The sequence below is a fragment of the Lethenteron reissneri genome, chromosome 42 (genome assembly GCF_015708825.2).
Source record: "Lethenteron reissneri isolate LAM-NWPU_2019-01 chromosome 42, ASM1570882v1, whole genome shotgun sequence".
Taxonomy (NCBI): Eukaryota; Metazoa; Chordata; class Hyperoartia; order Petromyzontiformes; family Petromyzontidae; genus Lethenteron; species Lethenteron reissneri.
The window spans coordinates 10,388,704-10,403,446 of NC_083820.1; the positions used below are offsets into that span (position 1 = coordinate 10,388,704).

Here is a 14,743-nt window from a genome sequence, read left to right on the forward strand (position 1 = left end):
TTTTGTTCCGACGCGACTTGGCCCACAAATGATAGCTCAACTAAGCGGCTTGTCATGTGGAAATTTATAGAAATACTCTAAACACATGTTGATGCTAAATGTGGAGGGAAAAAACCGAAGGACCTGGAGAAAAATCCACACGACCACGGCGAAAACATGCAAACTCCAAATACACAGGCGTCATTCAGGGTCGGTATCGAACCCACAACCACCCCCCCTGCCCCCCCCTCGCCCTTCACTGCGAAGGAAATAAGGTCGTGAGAGCCCCCCCCCCCCCCAATGGGGATGACGTGGAGCGCGCGGTCCTTCGCGAAGCCGAGAAGCTTCTCCCGCCGGTGGATGCACCCTGGGGATAGCTGCCAAACACCCCTCCAGCCAAATGTCGTGCAAGCCCGGCACCATCCCCTGCTTCCTGTCGGCGGTGGGGAGCGCCAAGGAGAGCGGCGTCGTGCGACAACTCCGCGGCTTACGAGAGCCGCCCGTTTCTCGTGGTCGATTTGAAACTCGGAGGGAAATCTCGAGCCGACTGAGCCGGCGAAGGTTCCTGACGCGGGTTTTCTCTACGAAGGAAAATGGCGACGACAGCGTGCTCGCGTTCGTAAAAGCGCCCGTAACGGAACAAAAACCTCCTTTTTACTCTTCGTCACAATGAGACGTTGCTGCCATTAACTGCTGACCGACAAAAGCACGAAGAAGAGGATGAGGAGGAGGAGGCCGGATATTGAGTCACGGCGACTTTTGCGCCACTGGTGACTCTCTGTATGGGAAGGAAGGCTGCCTCGTGCCGGGTTTAGGACGGCTGGAAGTCGGCAGGGCGGATCTTCATGGTGGTGGTGCGCAGGGAGTAGCTGGAGCCCTTCCAGTAGTGCCACTTGACGCCGTTGAATTTGCCCGTGTGCATCCCCGACATGTAGTACATCCCGTTGAGGTTCGAGGGTCCGCAGGCATCGAACCACCAGCCTGCAAGGGCAAGAGAACGGGGGGAAAGCAATTTGTCACCGCATGCGAGCGGAATGAAACGTCTATTTTGTGAATCGTGATTCAAGCATACTGTGGGAACGGTGGTGAGATCGCGTGACGTATGTGAATTGTTTCACAATATGCTAATACATCTCCCGCAACGAGCACTCGGTAAGGTGCGTTAACACACCGCCGCTGGGCGGGCAGATGCCACTGGTTGTGGTGCCGGACACAAATCACCATCCCCCTCGTGTCCAGCGCCACATTTGACAGCCGCTTGCTAAAAGCTCTCTCCCAATAGTCTAGTCAGCGCACCACCAACCCAACAGTTGGATTTCTGGCCACGGCTCATGCGATCCGGTCCTGCACTCCTCCTTCACCAACCCGCTTTGAACAGCGCGATGAAGTGTGGTCAAGACTGCCCTCATGACTGACACAGGATGGGGAGGCATTCATCCAGCAGTGGACTGCTAAGGCGCTGACACTTATCACTGATAAGACAACATTTTTAACGAACACATTATTTACGTGGCTCTGCCATATTTGGTCTATGACGTAACAGGCTGCTTTTGCGAGACACACCAACGCGCAGGAGACCACATTCAGCAGAATGGTCTCGGTGGAAAGCAGACTGTACTAGGGGTTGTGGAGACCACGGAGGGGAAGAAAGTATTTGGAGATGTGAGAGGTGATGACGCTTTCTAGAAGAATAAAAAATCCCACGATAATGGACGTTTGAGACACGACGGACGTTTGGCAAAAAAAAAAACGTCTGCCGGGTGTCTCAGGGGGAGCGTGGCAGCAGCGGGCATCCCGAGAGCTCGGGGAACTGGCTCTGGGATGGCATGGGGGGGGGGGGGGCATTGCCGAAGCTGGCGATGTTGGGGCACCGGGGCGTTGGGGGAGTCGGTGAGGGATGGATTGAGTTTGGTGGGCATGGGCACCCACCGCCGGTGGCGAACTGAGAACACTTGCAGACGCAGTTGTCGTTGTCCACGTCCTTCGTGCTAAAGCCGATGCCCGACTGCCCGATGCTGCTTAGCCGCCCGGCCGTGCCAATGTAGCCCTTGTGGAAGATCCTGCAGAAGTACGGAGCGAGAGCGAATTAGTCATTCAACTTTGATTGGTGGCGCCCGTCGTTCGGAGCGACGGCGAAACCGGAGCGGACGTCGCCCGAGTGTCGAGGTGCCCCCGGCACACACCGCTCATGCTGATGTGGCAGTCGAGACGTTGTTCATGAATAAACATCGGTCGCTCTTCCCCTCCAGCTCCGCCCACCCGTCTATAAAACTGTAAACAATATTTACCAGGTAAGGCCGACTGAGCTACATAGCTCTTTTTCAGAAGTGACCTGGCCACAAATCATAGCTCGACGAAGTTTTACTCATCGTGTGTACATTGATAGCAGCCACATTACTCCACACGCACGTTGATTCTAAATTTGGAGGAAAAAGCGGAGGACCCGGAGAAAAATCCACACGACCATGGGCAGAACATGCAAATTACAAATATACAGCGGGCGTCAGGGTTGAGATCGAACCCACGACCTCCTGTATACTAGGCGAGGTAGTTAACATCTCGCCACCACCGCGCCCTACCGAGGTATATCCACTGTTAATTCATGCTGAAAAGTTTAAGGTGAAGCACTGCAATTTTGATTTGCTCGCGACAGACAAAGGAGGAGGGGGGGGCGCCTCTCCCGTGATTATTTGGCCTCCTCTTCCACGCTGACTGTCGTGCCGGGATATGGAATCGAACCAGCGACCTGTGGATCTTAAGTGCAGCGAGGCAACCATCACACTGGGACAGAATCCTGTACGCACTTAATGAGATATACATACCCGCAACTCAATATACATGCCCGCAACTCAATATACATACTCGCAACTCAACCAACGGCAGTGATTTATTGAACTCGCGATCATTAGTTTTGCGCGTAGGAATCACTTTTTTGCCAATTGACGTAACTTCGTTCTAATTTGAAAGACGTTCCATTTTACAGATGGCATATGAACACACAGGCACGCGTTCGCAGATGTGCGTGCATAGAGCTCATGTTTTGCTTTGCCATGACGCGAATCATAAATTATGTGTCCGCGGCAGGAATTTCATTTTGCAAGCCTGGCAAAAACGTGTACGGGTCTGAGGCAAAATCATTTGGATATCACGACGGATACGGCTGCTTAGCCTCAAAGCGGCCCATCATGATGCTGACATTGAAATCTCTCTCTCTCGCTCCTTGTCACGTTTAAAAAGTAAAAAGGCACGAATGCATTCCGCCCTGAGTAGAACGTTTCGCCGGCAGCCGCGACCGAGGCAGCGTGTCATTTTTTTCGCCTTCCCCTAACGTCCGCGCCACGTCGCGCTATTCTCTCACGAAGCGAAGCGCTTGAATTAGCACGTTGGCTTGAATTGTATCATGTTCGGCTTTCGCGTGACGTATTATTCGTGACAAAAGTTTTCGTTCGCTGTGGGATCATCGCGAAACAAGACTGGGGCACGGCGCTGTGTCAAGCTACGCGGCGCGTTTAAAGGGACCGCGAGAAAGCACGATTGAGGTGCGTTTGTATTGGCCGAGGTTTCTCCGATCCCGAGAATGTCTTGTGGGGGGGGGGGGGGGGGGTGGACAAAAAATGTGTTTGCAATGTTCAGCCACCCGCCCCCCCCCCCCCTTTCTTTATACCACATGCCAAAAACATGACAGGGCCCAAGAGATGGTAGAACTGCGCACTGGGGAGATTTTAAAGACATTTATGAGACACTAAGTCTATGGGAGCGGGAGTACTTGCTCTCTTTAGAACAGTCGCGCCGGATTAAAATGAAAAAATCCTCCGCGTGATCGTGGATTTGTATTAAATTTTTTACTTTTACTTACCGCCGGGTGTTTTGCGGTGGCTGCGATTCGCACAAACACTCACGTTTTCAGGCCCAGTTTGTGGAAACGGCCGTAAATTTCCACAATTATTTCACGAGAGAAAAAAGTAAAGTGTGAGGCAGACGGGGATGAAATGTGCCGCCACTTGCCCCCCCTACCCCCCGCCCCCCGTTTGTCCTGAATTTATTTTCTTAGAAAAAAAACTAAATTCGGGCGATACACAAATTCCTGTGACCTCCGGGGAAGCGTATTGTGGTGATTGAAGGCGACTGACGTGAATAAATGTGACTGCGTCGCGCTAAGCGGCGTGAGTCCTTGCGAACGACCGTACGCAAGCAAGACCGCCCCAGCGGCAACGACCCGCTTCGTGTTTTGGCTGAAATCACCGCTCACGCGCGTTTCCGTGGGAAGACGATGACAGCCCCAAGTCAGCGGAGCAAATAGCTTAGAATTTAGACGCTCGCTGATGGACACTGTAATAATTCACCGTATTAATGACTTGCACGCTAACGTCAGCCTTAAAATCGAATACGCAGCTGGCAAAGCATTGTGAAGGGTCAGGGTAAAGGTGCAGCCCTGCAACTGCTTTGCCCCTGTCACTGCTTGCGTAAGAACCTCCTCCCGGAGAGGTCAATCGAGAGCGCATTTGGCCTCCTCTTCCACGCCGGTCACACATCTTGGAAGAGGAGGGAGTACCCACGTTTTACCCCACTACACGCAACCTGCCGATCGACTGCGGCATACCCATCAATGCTGCTGGTTGGACAGAAGCGGTGGGGATTGAAGAACATTGCACCGCAGAACCGCCGCTCTGTGAGGTCGATTCGAACCGGCGACCTCTGGATTGCAAGTCCAGTGGGCTAACCAATTCACCACGGCAGCCATCCCCCCAAGGCCTTGTACAAAAGCCCTATTGTGTTCAAGTATTTGGGCTCCGAACCACAGAGAATTCAGTGGCGATGCGCGGCGAGCTTGACGCGGGAGACAAACACCCCGAGCGTGTAAACCCTGAACTCTGGTGCTAAACTCGAGTCACGTGTCGGTTTAGTTCCTCTTGCGCCAGCGTGATGGAAATCACATGGGACCGACAGGAACGCCGCATCACCGGAGCCGCGAACACTGGATTTATGGCAGGGCTGGGGGAGCCTTTTCCTCACTGAGGACCGAATAGGACTCTCAAATACGTTTGGCATGGGGCCACACTTACACACACACACACACACCTGGCCCACTTCTGTCACGGCAGGAGGGACCCTTGCAGTGACTGAGTACGCAAACATTTTGGAATCGCTAAATGAAAAAGCAGAAGCCTGAAATATTCCCCTCGAGGACCTGATTAGTGTGGCTAATATGATATCATCTGCAGAACGTTTCTAAACGTTAAGCCTTTACAATACCGTGTAGGTTTCCAAGGTTGTGCTGTACAGCGCTACAGTGTGCTTTCGGGTTGTGCCGCGTCTTTGTCGGCAAAACATCTGAACAACGCATAACACACATCAGAGAGTCGGCAGGTCTTATGTGGCCGTATCCAGAAATAATAAAGTCCTGGGCCAGACATGTATGTATGTTGATGTATATACATATCTCCCATGGGGCGTAGATGCAACGAATCCCTGGGGCCACCTCTAACCCCGCGAGCTACCGAGTCCCCAGCCCTGCCCACGACGTCGTATTTTTTGGGGTTCTCAGCGGTGGCGGTGACGGTGCCCCCCCCCCCCCCCCCCCCCCCCCCCCACCGGTAGTGCTGCTTCTCGGAGGCGACGGAGAAGCGCTCGTAGAGGGAGAAGGCGCGGTGGCCCTCCCAGTCGCCCAGCTCCACGCGCAGCACGTGCGCCTGCTGGCTGCTCAGCTGGTGCACGTGCTCGTTCCCCAGCCAGTGCTCTCCCGCCGGCTCGCCGAACCCCTGGGGGGCACGCGCACGTTGCAACACACACGAGCGCCGATTTGAAGGGATGATGGCCGATGATTATGGATAATAACAGTGGCAACCGAGGGATGGAACATATCTTCATGCCAAACATCCCAGAGTGCATCACAATACAAACACAAAAAGCTGTTGCCCAATCAACGGAGGTCAAAGTAAGATAACTAAAACGAACGTTGATACATTTGAGTAAAGAGGTTTGATCATGCCAGCAGCCATTCGTGATATGAGTTAGGGCGGCGTTCCAGAGGCAGGGAGCCTAACAACTCAAGGCCCTTGCCTCCTCCTGATTACAGACGACTGCTAGAAACCAGCAAGAGTTCAGCAGTCACTTATCTGAAGGTGCGACTCGTTGAATACATTTCCTGTGAATTCAACGGCCCAATGCAATTTAAGGCCGTGTGTGTAGCATAAGCTCGAAAAGTGTTATGGGTACCACGTTGCCACTGATGTTAGCCGTGGCCCGGAACCAAACTCAGGTCACAGGCTTTGTAGTGCCACCACATGGCAACAACATACAAAATACAAAGACAAAGATCCCCCGTATAGCCTTAACAGATTGTAGGGACAAGTGCTGTTAGCGAGCACCTATAAAGGCCGGCATGGCACACGAGGGGGTGGGTGGCCAACACCACGCCCGGCCGCCTTTGTCTCTCTAGCGGCGATGTTTACACATCGCACCAGGTACTTATTTGAGGCTGAGTCGACCTAGGGGAGGCCCAGGACCGCTTCAGATAATCGTCACCAGGTTCGTAGTGCAGCGCGCTAACCGCTACACCACCGCTCCCCACATACATAATACACATACATTCAAACACAAATTCCAGCTTTCATAATCCTTGCTGTGTGGTTGTGAGAATTGTTAAATTGCATAGCCTTTCACGACCTATATTATTCTCATTCATTAGTGTTTTCGCATCTATGCCAATTAGACACTCAAGAGCTGAGCTTTTGTTAATAGCTGACGATGCTGGATGGAATTTGCAGCTAAACGTTGTGCAAAATTGACAACATTTTGCTTCCTCTTCTACATTTATTCAGTTTTGCTGAAATACCAAATCAATTGGCATTGTTTCCCACGACGTGACAACTTGACTTAACTTGTTCTGTCGGGTGGTGGAGGGTTATAGTAAAAGATTTACATTGCATGTTATACCCCCCCTACACGATCAGAGCCAAAATAAACCAATTGTGAGAATCGTTATTCAACTCACCGGCGAGCAAGCTGAAACAATAACAACTGCCGCTATAAACGCTTGCACACCGCGTGACGATTTAATTTGTTTGGCTGTGTGAGGTTGTGGAGGATTTTATTGACATAATTTTGGTCAGATCATTACATGGCCTTACCCAAAATATTTTTTGTGATTTTTTTTTCACTTTTTAAAATTCTGTTGGCTGCGGCAACCTGCGTGTTAAATGATGCTTTCATGTAGCGAGCGGCGAGGCTCTTGGGAAAAGAGCCGCCGTTAGAGAACGCCAATTATATTTGGCACCGCGCACGATGGTCTGGGGCGGGGGGGGGCGGCGGGTCGATGTAGCGTGTGCCTATCTGGCGGCACCGTGCCGCGCACCCCATGCAAGAATTCGGCTCGACGCGTACTTCAGCAACAATCCGAAAGCGTTACGACTTCTGCTCCCGCTGCTTTGTTCCCTGCTCGCCCCCCCCCCCCGCCGCCGCCGCCCCCCCCCCCTCCCCATTTCCTCCTGTAATGCAATCAACCCCGCTCGCCGGATTTGTACACGGGTTCAGCGAGAAACATCTTGTGCCACTCAAGAGAGGCGAGCCGGTTGACGACGCAGCAACCAAAGAGGAAAGCGACTCATTTCAAGAGGTTTCAAGTGAACCCACGAAGCATAACCTCAGGCAAACCCAAGCGGTTTTTTTTGTGTTTTCAAAGACAGATTTTTTTCTTTTCAAAACGCTCTCCGGGAATAGGGGGTTCACGGACGATGCGAGGAGTCGCGTTTCAGATGTTCAAGCTGTGGTGCTGAACGCACTGGAGCGGCTACCGCAGCACAAGCTTTCCGAAGCGCACGGCGCGATCGTTCCGCTCTCGCGCTTTGTGTGGGCAGTGGAAGCCTTGCCGGCTCGGGGGGGGGGGGGAGAGGTGGTTATTTTGTCGTCCAAAGTAATCTCATCGGGAACTAAAGCACAGCGGAGTTAATTGCCGCTCGCCCCCGCGTAATCTTAACTGCGCAATGTCGTAATCTGCCTTTGCCTGTAATTGCTTTTCATTGCCACGTCACTCTTTGTCAGCGTTACGGATTGTCCACGCGGTATTGCTTTTTTCTAAATACATTTGCCATGTGCGCGTGCGTGTGCTCGGCTCCCAAGTGAGCGATGGCGTGCCGCGCGCGTGCGTACGCGTGCGTATGTGGGGAGCGGTGGCGTAGTGGTGAGCACACTCCGTTACGGACCCGGTGACCCAAGTTTGATTGCCGCTCGTGGCTAACGTCAGCAGCGAGGGATATGAGAACCAGTCCTGGGCCTCCCCTAGGTCGACCCAATCAGCACTGGGGAGACAAAGGTGGCTGGGTGCAGTGCTGGCTACACAACTCCGTTGTGCTCCATAACAGCACTTCCTCTAACCGTCTATGCTAAGCCATATGGTGGGAACTTTGGTCAAAGTTTTGCATGTGCGCTCTCACCAGCTTGTACTCTGCCCAGGTGCGGTGAAAATCGAGGCTGCCATCACTCCGGTGCTGGATTACGGTCCAGCCGCCGCCACTGGTCTCCATGTCGCACCACACCTGAGCCACAGGGACCGTCGTGCCAGCACAGTCAAAGGGAGCCGCAGAGATTCACACTTCCAGGTTCGTAGAGGCCAATCATTCCTTACATGGCCTAGAAGCACCTGGGCAGCAGGTAGGCCCAGAATAAGGTTATGAGGGGTCAAAGGTTGATAGGAGGGAAGGGCCTAAGTATGTATTACAATTTTGCAACGAAAATTACGAAGTCATTAAACATTTATTTACCTGCGTAAAATTAACACATTCATTCGACTCAAGGTCAATGCAGGAAACATACATCACTCACTACACTAATTTCTCCGAACAATTTTTTCCCCTTTTAAAGTCACGAATAATGATGTCATTGTGATTCAAAGATAAATGGTCGCGCTAACGTCGCTCAGCCGTTAGCTTCTATGTGGAATAGAGGGCCTAATGGAGGGCCTACAAAATATGAGGGCCTCATTAGCCTATGGGTCAATCCAGTCCATAGCGGGAGGGTGGTGCAATGATAACACTTCACAACAAGAAGCGACTGGGTTGTTCCCCTGTTGTGTGCGTGTGCTTCCTCTGGGTTTCCGGTGTCTTTTCAAAGCGAAAAACACACACACAATGTGACTGATGTTGGCTAAACATCCCAATTAATAAAAAATTACCTGCAAATTACTCAATTGGGATTACACAGCAAAACATTCCCCAATCCTACGCATACTTGTCAGGACCCTCCTGCAAAAAAGTCTTGAGACTCGGTGAGGCTTTCCCGGTTAAACAGGCATCGTAATAATAAAACATACAAACGATTATTGACACATACGCTTTTCTGCTCACAAGTTAAAGAAAAAAAATCTAGAAGTTTCAGCCCTCTGGCCTTCTTCAGGAAATATCGAGTTTTTACATGAAGAAAGATCTGACAGCATCATGTGTTAACAGCATCAGTTTAACTCCACCCATATGTTTCCACAGTATTTAAGAGGCAGTGGAGAACTTTTACTTCCAAAACAAACAGTGGGAGGGGATTTATTTAATCAGGTGAGGACCTGCCTAAATACGCATCAATCCTCTTGCAAGAGGACCTTGTAAGTGAGACAATGAAAGGCCCTATTATTATTTTCAAAGGAGCAGCGCTGCAATTGTATGCCTACACCCCTGCTGGCAGAAGGGTTTCCACTGGAGGGAGCTCAAGAGAGAAGCCCTGCCAGAGGGTGTTGTGGCCTCCTCTGCCAGACCCCCCCCCCCCCCCCATTGATACTGCTGGGTGGACAGGGGCGAGGGGAAGGGGGGAGTTTCTTGCCCCATTGTTTAAACTTCCGCACAGGCAGATTGAATCTAACCGCACACGAATAAACATTGCACAATGGCTCTGTATACCTCATTAACCTGCCCGCTGGTGAATGTATTTGGCCTTCTGTTCCACACTCGCAAATAAATTAAGGGGATATAAATATTCGGTGTGGGTATGTTGTGGGTGTCTCTTAGCTATACACACACACATATATATGCATAACATGAACCGATATTCTGCAACGTTGGTTTACTTGTCGCAAGTGATAATATACTGACCTGTGTCGGCTCGGAGGAGTTGGAGAGCTGCACGGTGTAGACGCCGCTCTTGGTGAGGCCTGCGCCGTGCACGTCGGCGCAGCTCTTGAAGGGAACTCGCTCCTCCTTGCTGACGGCGGCGGGCACAACGTGACCTGCCAACGTGAACGCCACGCCGTGAAACGTTTACCAAAAGGCGGCGCCGATTCCGTCGAGTTGCGCGCTACGCTCACGTGTCGGAAACATTCATCGCAACCGTTACAACTCCCGTTATTCTACCGCGTAGGTTTTCGCGGATGCGCCCTTCCGTGCTCTCCCGATGCGAGATGTCAGACGTTTTACTCCATGTGCAGGGAGCTCCCTCGGGGTGTGAGTGGGTGGTTCAAACTTGGAACTGAACTCGGTTCCTGAAGTTGCTCCAAGCTCTGTCGCCTCGACGGACCTGGGTTTCACCTGAGGACGGCTGCTTGCGTTGTGGCCGAAACGTCGTGAAAATTGTTTTATTATGTTTTATTTTTATTATTTTATTACTTCCCTTCTACGTGACTTTACCGAAAGAACCAAGAAGAAGAGGTTGCTCCAAGCTCGTGGAGCAAGACGTTGCCAAACAATAAGCCGTACAACCAGAAAACGCATTCCGTCACTCTATGAATTTTTTTTTATATAACAGCAGAATTGCGGAGGACGATCACCGTGCAGATGGAGTCATAAGATCCATTCGTGTGCAGGAGTGGGATGGATTGTGGCATCGCAGAACAGTGATTGATGGTTAGACATTAGATGATGATGATGGCGGTGATTAGTGATGGTAGCAGCAATAATTATCGTGGTGGTGCTGGTTGTGGTAGTGATGGTGGCGATAGTGGCGGCGACGATGACAATAACGATGCATGAAGGTTGTTCTTAATATGCTCGTGAGAAAAAACAATTGTAATTCCGAAGTATTTTTTGGCCCAGATCCAGAATTAACTGGTCGGCGCCAAACGTTCACCTGAGAGGCGTAAACGATGACTGGCCGAGGCCAAGTCAATTTCCATTTGCCTCAATGTAAGTAACGTCGCTCATCTCGTGAGCAGAACATACACGCGTGGCAGCCGAAACCTAAGCTCCATTCCTGACGCCCTTCCCGGAGGAGCCGTGAGCCGAACATTTAAATTCGTTTGGATCGCAAATTAAATCAGCGCTTGCCAACATCAGAGGTAGCGCAACGGGTAGGGTGATGCGGGCCAAGCAATCTATTGGCCGGGCCGATAAACGCATTTCATAATATTTGGTTTCTCAAACAATTTTGAGAAAATAAACAGCGCTGTCCAACTTAAAGAGCGAATGCAAAAGTATTCCAAGGTGCAGTATCCCACGGATCTGAGCTCGAAGCGTGGGGTATGTGTTTAGGAAAGTTCATAATTGCGTGCACTTTTCCATCTAACATCTGAGTTTTTCGTCATTCACAGACATTGTTAGAACTGGTCTCAAAGGTAGGCCTTGTCCACCCGTCTACCCAGAGTGGTCTAATGCCCGAGCACATTGAACATGCAATCCAGAGATCGGCGGCTTGAATCATGGCACGGCAGTCGAAACAATGTTACAGGTTTCGATTTAAAGCTTTTGTGACTGCAGGGATTCATATTATTGGTTCTTTCGGTAAAGTCACGTAGAAGGGAAATAATAAAAGAATAAAAATAAAACAATAAAATTCTCACGACGTTTCGATTGCAACACAAGCATTCATCATCAGGTGTGAAACCCACAGCAAGAAAATTTGAAGAAAAAAAAACCGCCACTTTTTTCAAAATTTCTTGCTGTGGTTTTCACAATTGATGATGATTGCTTGTGTTGCAATCGAAACGTCGTGAGAATTTTATTGTTTAAAATGTTTTATTTTTTTATTTCCCTTCTACGTGACTTTATCGAAATAACCAATAAAAATGTTACAGGTTTCTTAAATTCCACCCCCCCCCCCCCGCAGCTCGCGCCTCTGTCCTTCCGCCCACGCCACTGTCCACCGAAAAGTATAAATGTGTCCACCGCAATCCATCGGCAGGTCGCATATGGTCCGGTAAATCGCGGGTACACACACCTCTTACAAAGTGTCTGGCCAGCATGAAAGAGTAGGCCAGAGTTCCGATTGAAAGATTCTCTCTAGAGCTCCCTTTAGTGGAGTGGAGGCCCTTCCATCAGCAGTGGCATACACAGGCACTTGCAGGGCTGCACCTTTGCCTCTTTACTTTTATTGTCCACCTTACAAGGAGGGGGGGGGGGCTCCCTCGCCACAGGATTGATGCGTATTTAGGCAGGTCCTCACCTGGTTAAATAAATTCCCTCCCGCTATTTATTTTGGAATTGAAACTTTCTGTTTCTCTACCGCCTCCGACTAATTTTCCCACTCATTCCCCAAAGAACTGTGCCGCAAATCCCCGTGCGTACTGTATGCATGAATTATTCCACCCTTGCTACCATGTAAATAAACTGTACGCAGATATTAATCCCATGGCTTCCCCATAAAGTTCCTCCGCTTGTTTGCGGTATAACGTTTTATACCTTCAAAATTGTACATGTAATCCCATGGCCCTTCCCCAAGATGTACAGCGTTCTGAGATACTCGGCTGCTCTTAAAGGCTGCTTTTGGTTATTTACTCACACTTGGTCTTTATTTCTCACAATTTATTCCAGTTGGGCTAGCGGCGTGTCGCCAAGAGATGAAAAATCCATGTGGAAGTCTTGCAGAGCAGTGCATCGTGGTTGTCAGATAATAGTTTCGACTGAAAGTTGCATTGCGGCTCCATGTGGGTGAACTCCCCCCCACCTGTGTCTCCACGTGGGTGAGCCCCCCACCCCGCCTGTGTCTCCACGTGGGTTTTTTAATCCTCCACATTAGAGGTCGCCAACCAGAATAACAAGAAGAGCTATTTGTATCGCATTCGGTAATAACAACAACAAAAACCCCTCAATATTTCAAGAGCCGCAATGCAATTTGAATACGAAACGATGGGTCCTTAATAAATGACGTCACGAAGCCAGTCCTTAAAAGAGCCGCAGGTTGCCCACCCCTGCCCATGGTTGAACTGGACTTCCGTGGTCAGGGGTCAGCAACGAAAATAACAAGAAGAGACAATTGTTCTTCTAATTCTTCTAATTTCAAGAGCCGCACCGCATGCAGTCGTTAAAGAACGGCACACGGCTGCGGATGCTCAGGCTGGCGACCCTGATGTACACAGCATGGAGCGCACTGCCCCACACACACTCGTGTATGGAACCGTCACGAGATGGTCAAGACAATCTTTCATTCTCGTAGCTGGAATATTGCCAATTTTAATATTATGATAGCTTTTTGTGCCTGAAACCATCCACTTGCACTTGAGAACATGGATTAATCATGGGTGGCTGAAACCCAAATTTTAATGCAGGTTCTCAATGGTGCCAGCTCAGTGTTTTGAACTCTGAGCTTACATGACCACCTCTGAGGTGGCTGATTAGATGCATATTGTCGTTCTAAAAGACACTAAATGTATTATACTGTGAACATCCTGCAGTATCCCACGCTCGCGTGATGCATGCGGGACAACCCCATGGCTCCATCTCTGAGGTGACGCTAGTGTTGCCACCTCTGGGGTACAGAAACAAACCCGGACATATCCTGGGAATGAGAATACCTTACAATACAGGAATTGTCTTGAATGGTGGATTATTGTTTTGAAGCAACATATTTCCCAGGACAGCAACTACAGTCGCTACCTCAACAAGAGGATGTCCTGGAAAAACCACTGACAGGTGGCAACCCCAGGTGGCACTCCACAAATTCCAACCGTGAGCGGTGGCTTTAGGCGCAGTGGCTTCAATCGAGGTGGCTGGAGTGCCTGGTGGTGAGTGTAGTGGCGGTGGCTGTAGTGACAGTGGCTGTAGTGGTGGTGACTGTGGTGATGGTGGCTGTAGTGGTGGTGACTGTAGTGGTGGTGACTGTGGTGATGGTGACTGTGGTGATGGTGGCTGTAGTGACAGTGGCTGTAGTGATGGTGGCTGTAGTGGTGGTGAATGGTGATGGTGGCTGCTGTGGTGGTGACTGTGGTGAAGGTGGCTGTAGTGGTGGTGACTGTGGTGACGGTGGCTGTAGTGGTGGTGACTGTAGTGGTGGTGACTGTGGTGACGGTGGCTGTAGTGGTGGTGACTGTAATGGTGGTGACTGTGGTGATGGTGGCTCGAGGCGGCAGTGGCCGTAGCGGCTGCAGTGGCCGTGGATTTCAGCGGCGTCACCCGGGCGCGCACGGCGCGCCCGGGTGACGCCGCCGCGTGCGCCGCTCACCCTGCGCGTACTGCGGCAGCAGGGCGAGCAGGGAGCGCACGCTCTCCGTCAGCTCCTGCTGCTGCCGCTGCAGCCTCGAGTTGTTGGCGGTGGCGGCTCCGAGCTGGCGCTCGAGCGCGCCCACCGCCTGGCTCTGCCTCCCCACCAGTCGCTCCAGCTCGGCCTTCTCCTCGCGCAGAGCGCGCAGCTCCGCGTGGTGCTTGTCGCCCAGCTCCCACAGCCGCACCTCCAGCTCCCTGCGGGCAGCGGAGGGGGGCAGGGGAGGAGGGGGGTGGGCAGGGGACGGAGGGAGGAGAGTGGGCAGGGGAGTGGGCAGGTGAGGGGGAGCAGGGGAGGGGGGGCAGAGGAGGGGGGGAGGGGGCCAGTAGAGGGGGCCAGGGGTGGGGGAGTGAGCAGGTGAGGGGGCCAGGGGAAG

General features: G+C 51.5%; 1 protein-coding gene across 1 annotated transcript in view; it reads right to left on the bottom strand.

Moving 5' to 3' along the window:
- Positions 1-287: 287 nt before the first annotated feature.
- LOC133353097 (angiopoietin-2-like) overlaps positions 288-14,743 on the bottom strand; it is a 33,418-nt gene continuing 18,962 nt past the window's right edge. Inside the window, exons 4-9 of the mRNA XM_061569222.1 lie at positions 14,329-14,564; positions 10,053-10,186; positions 8,412-8,513; positions 5,572-5,738; positions 1,909-2,039; positions 288-960 (exon numbers count right to left, since the gene is read on the bottom strand). Coding sequence (XP_061425206.1) covers positions 791-960; positions 1,909-2,039; positions 5,572-5,738; positions 8,412-8,513; positions 10,053-10,186; positions 14,329-14,564 — 940 coding nt within the window. The 3' untranslated portion in view covers positions 288-790. The remainder of the gene's footprint in view (positions 961-1,908; positions 2,040-5,571; positions 5,739-8,411; positions 8,514-10,052; positions 10,187-14,328; positions 14,565-14,743) is intronic.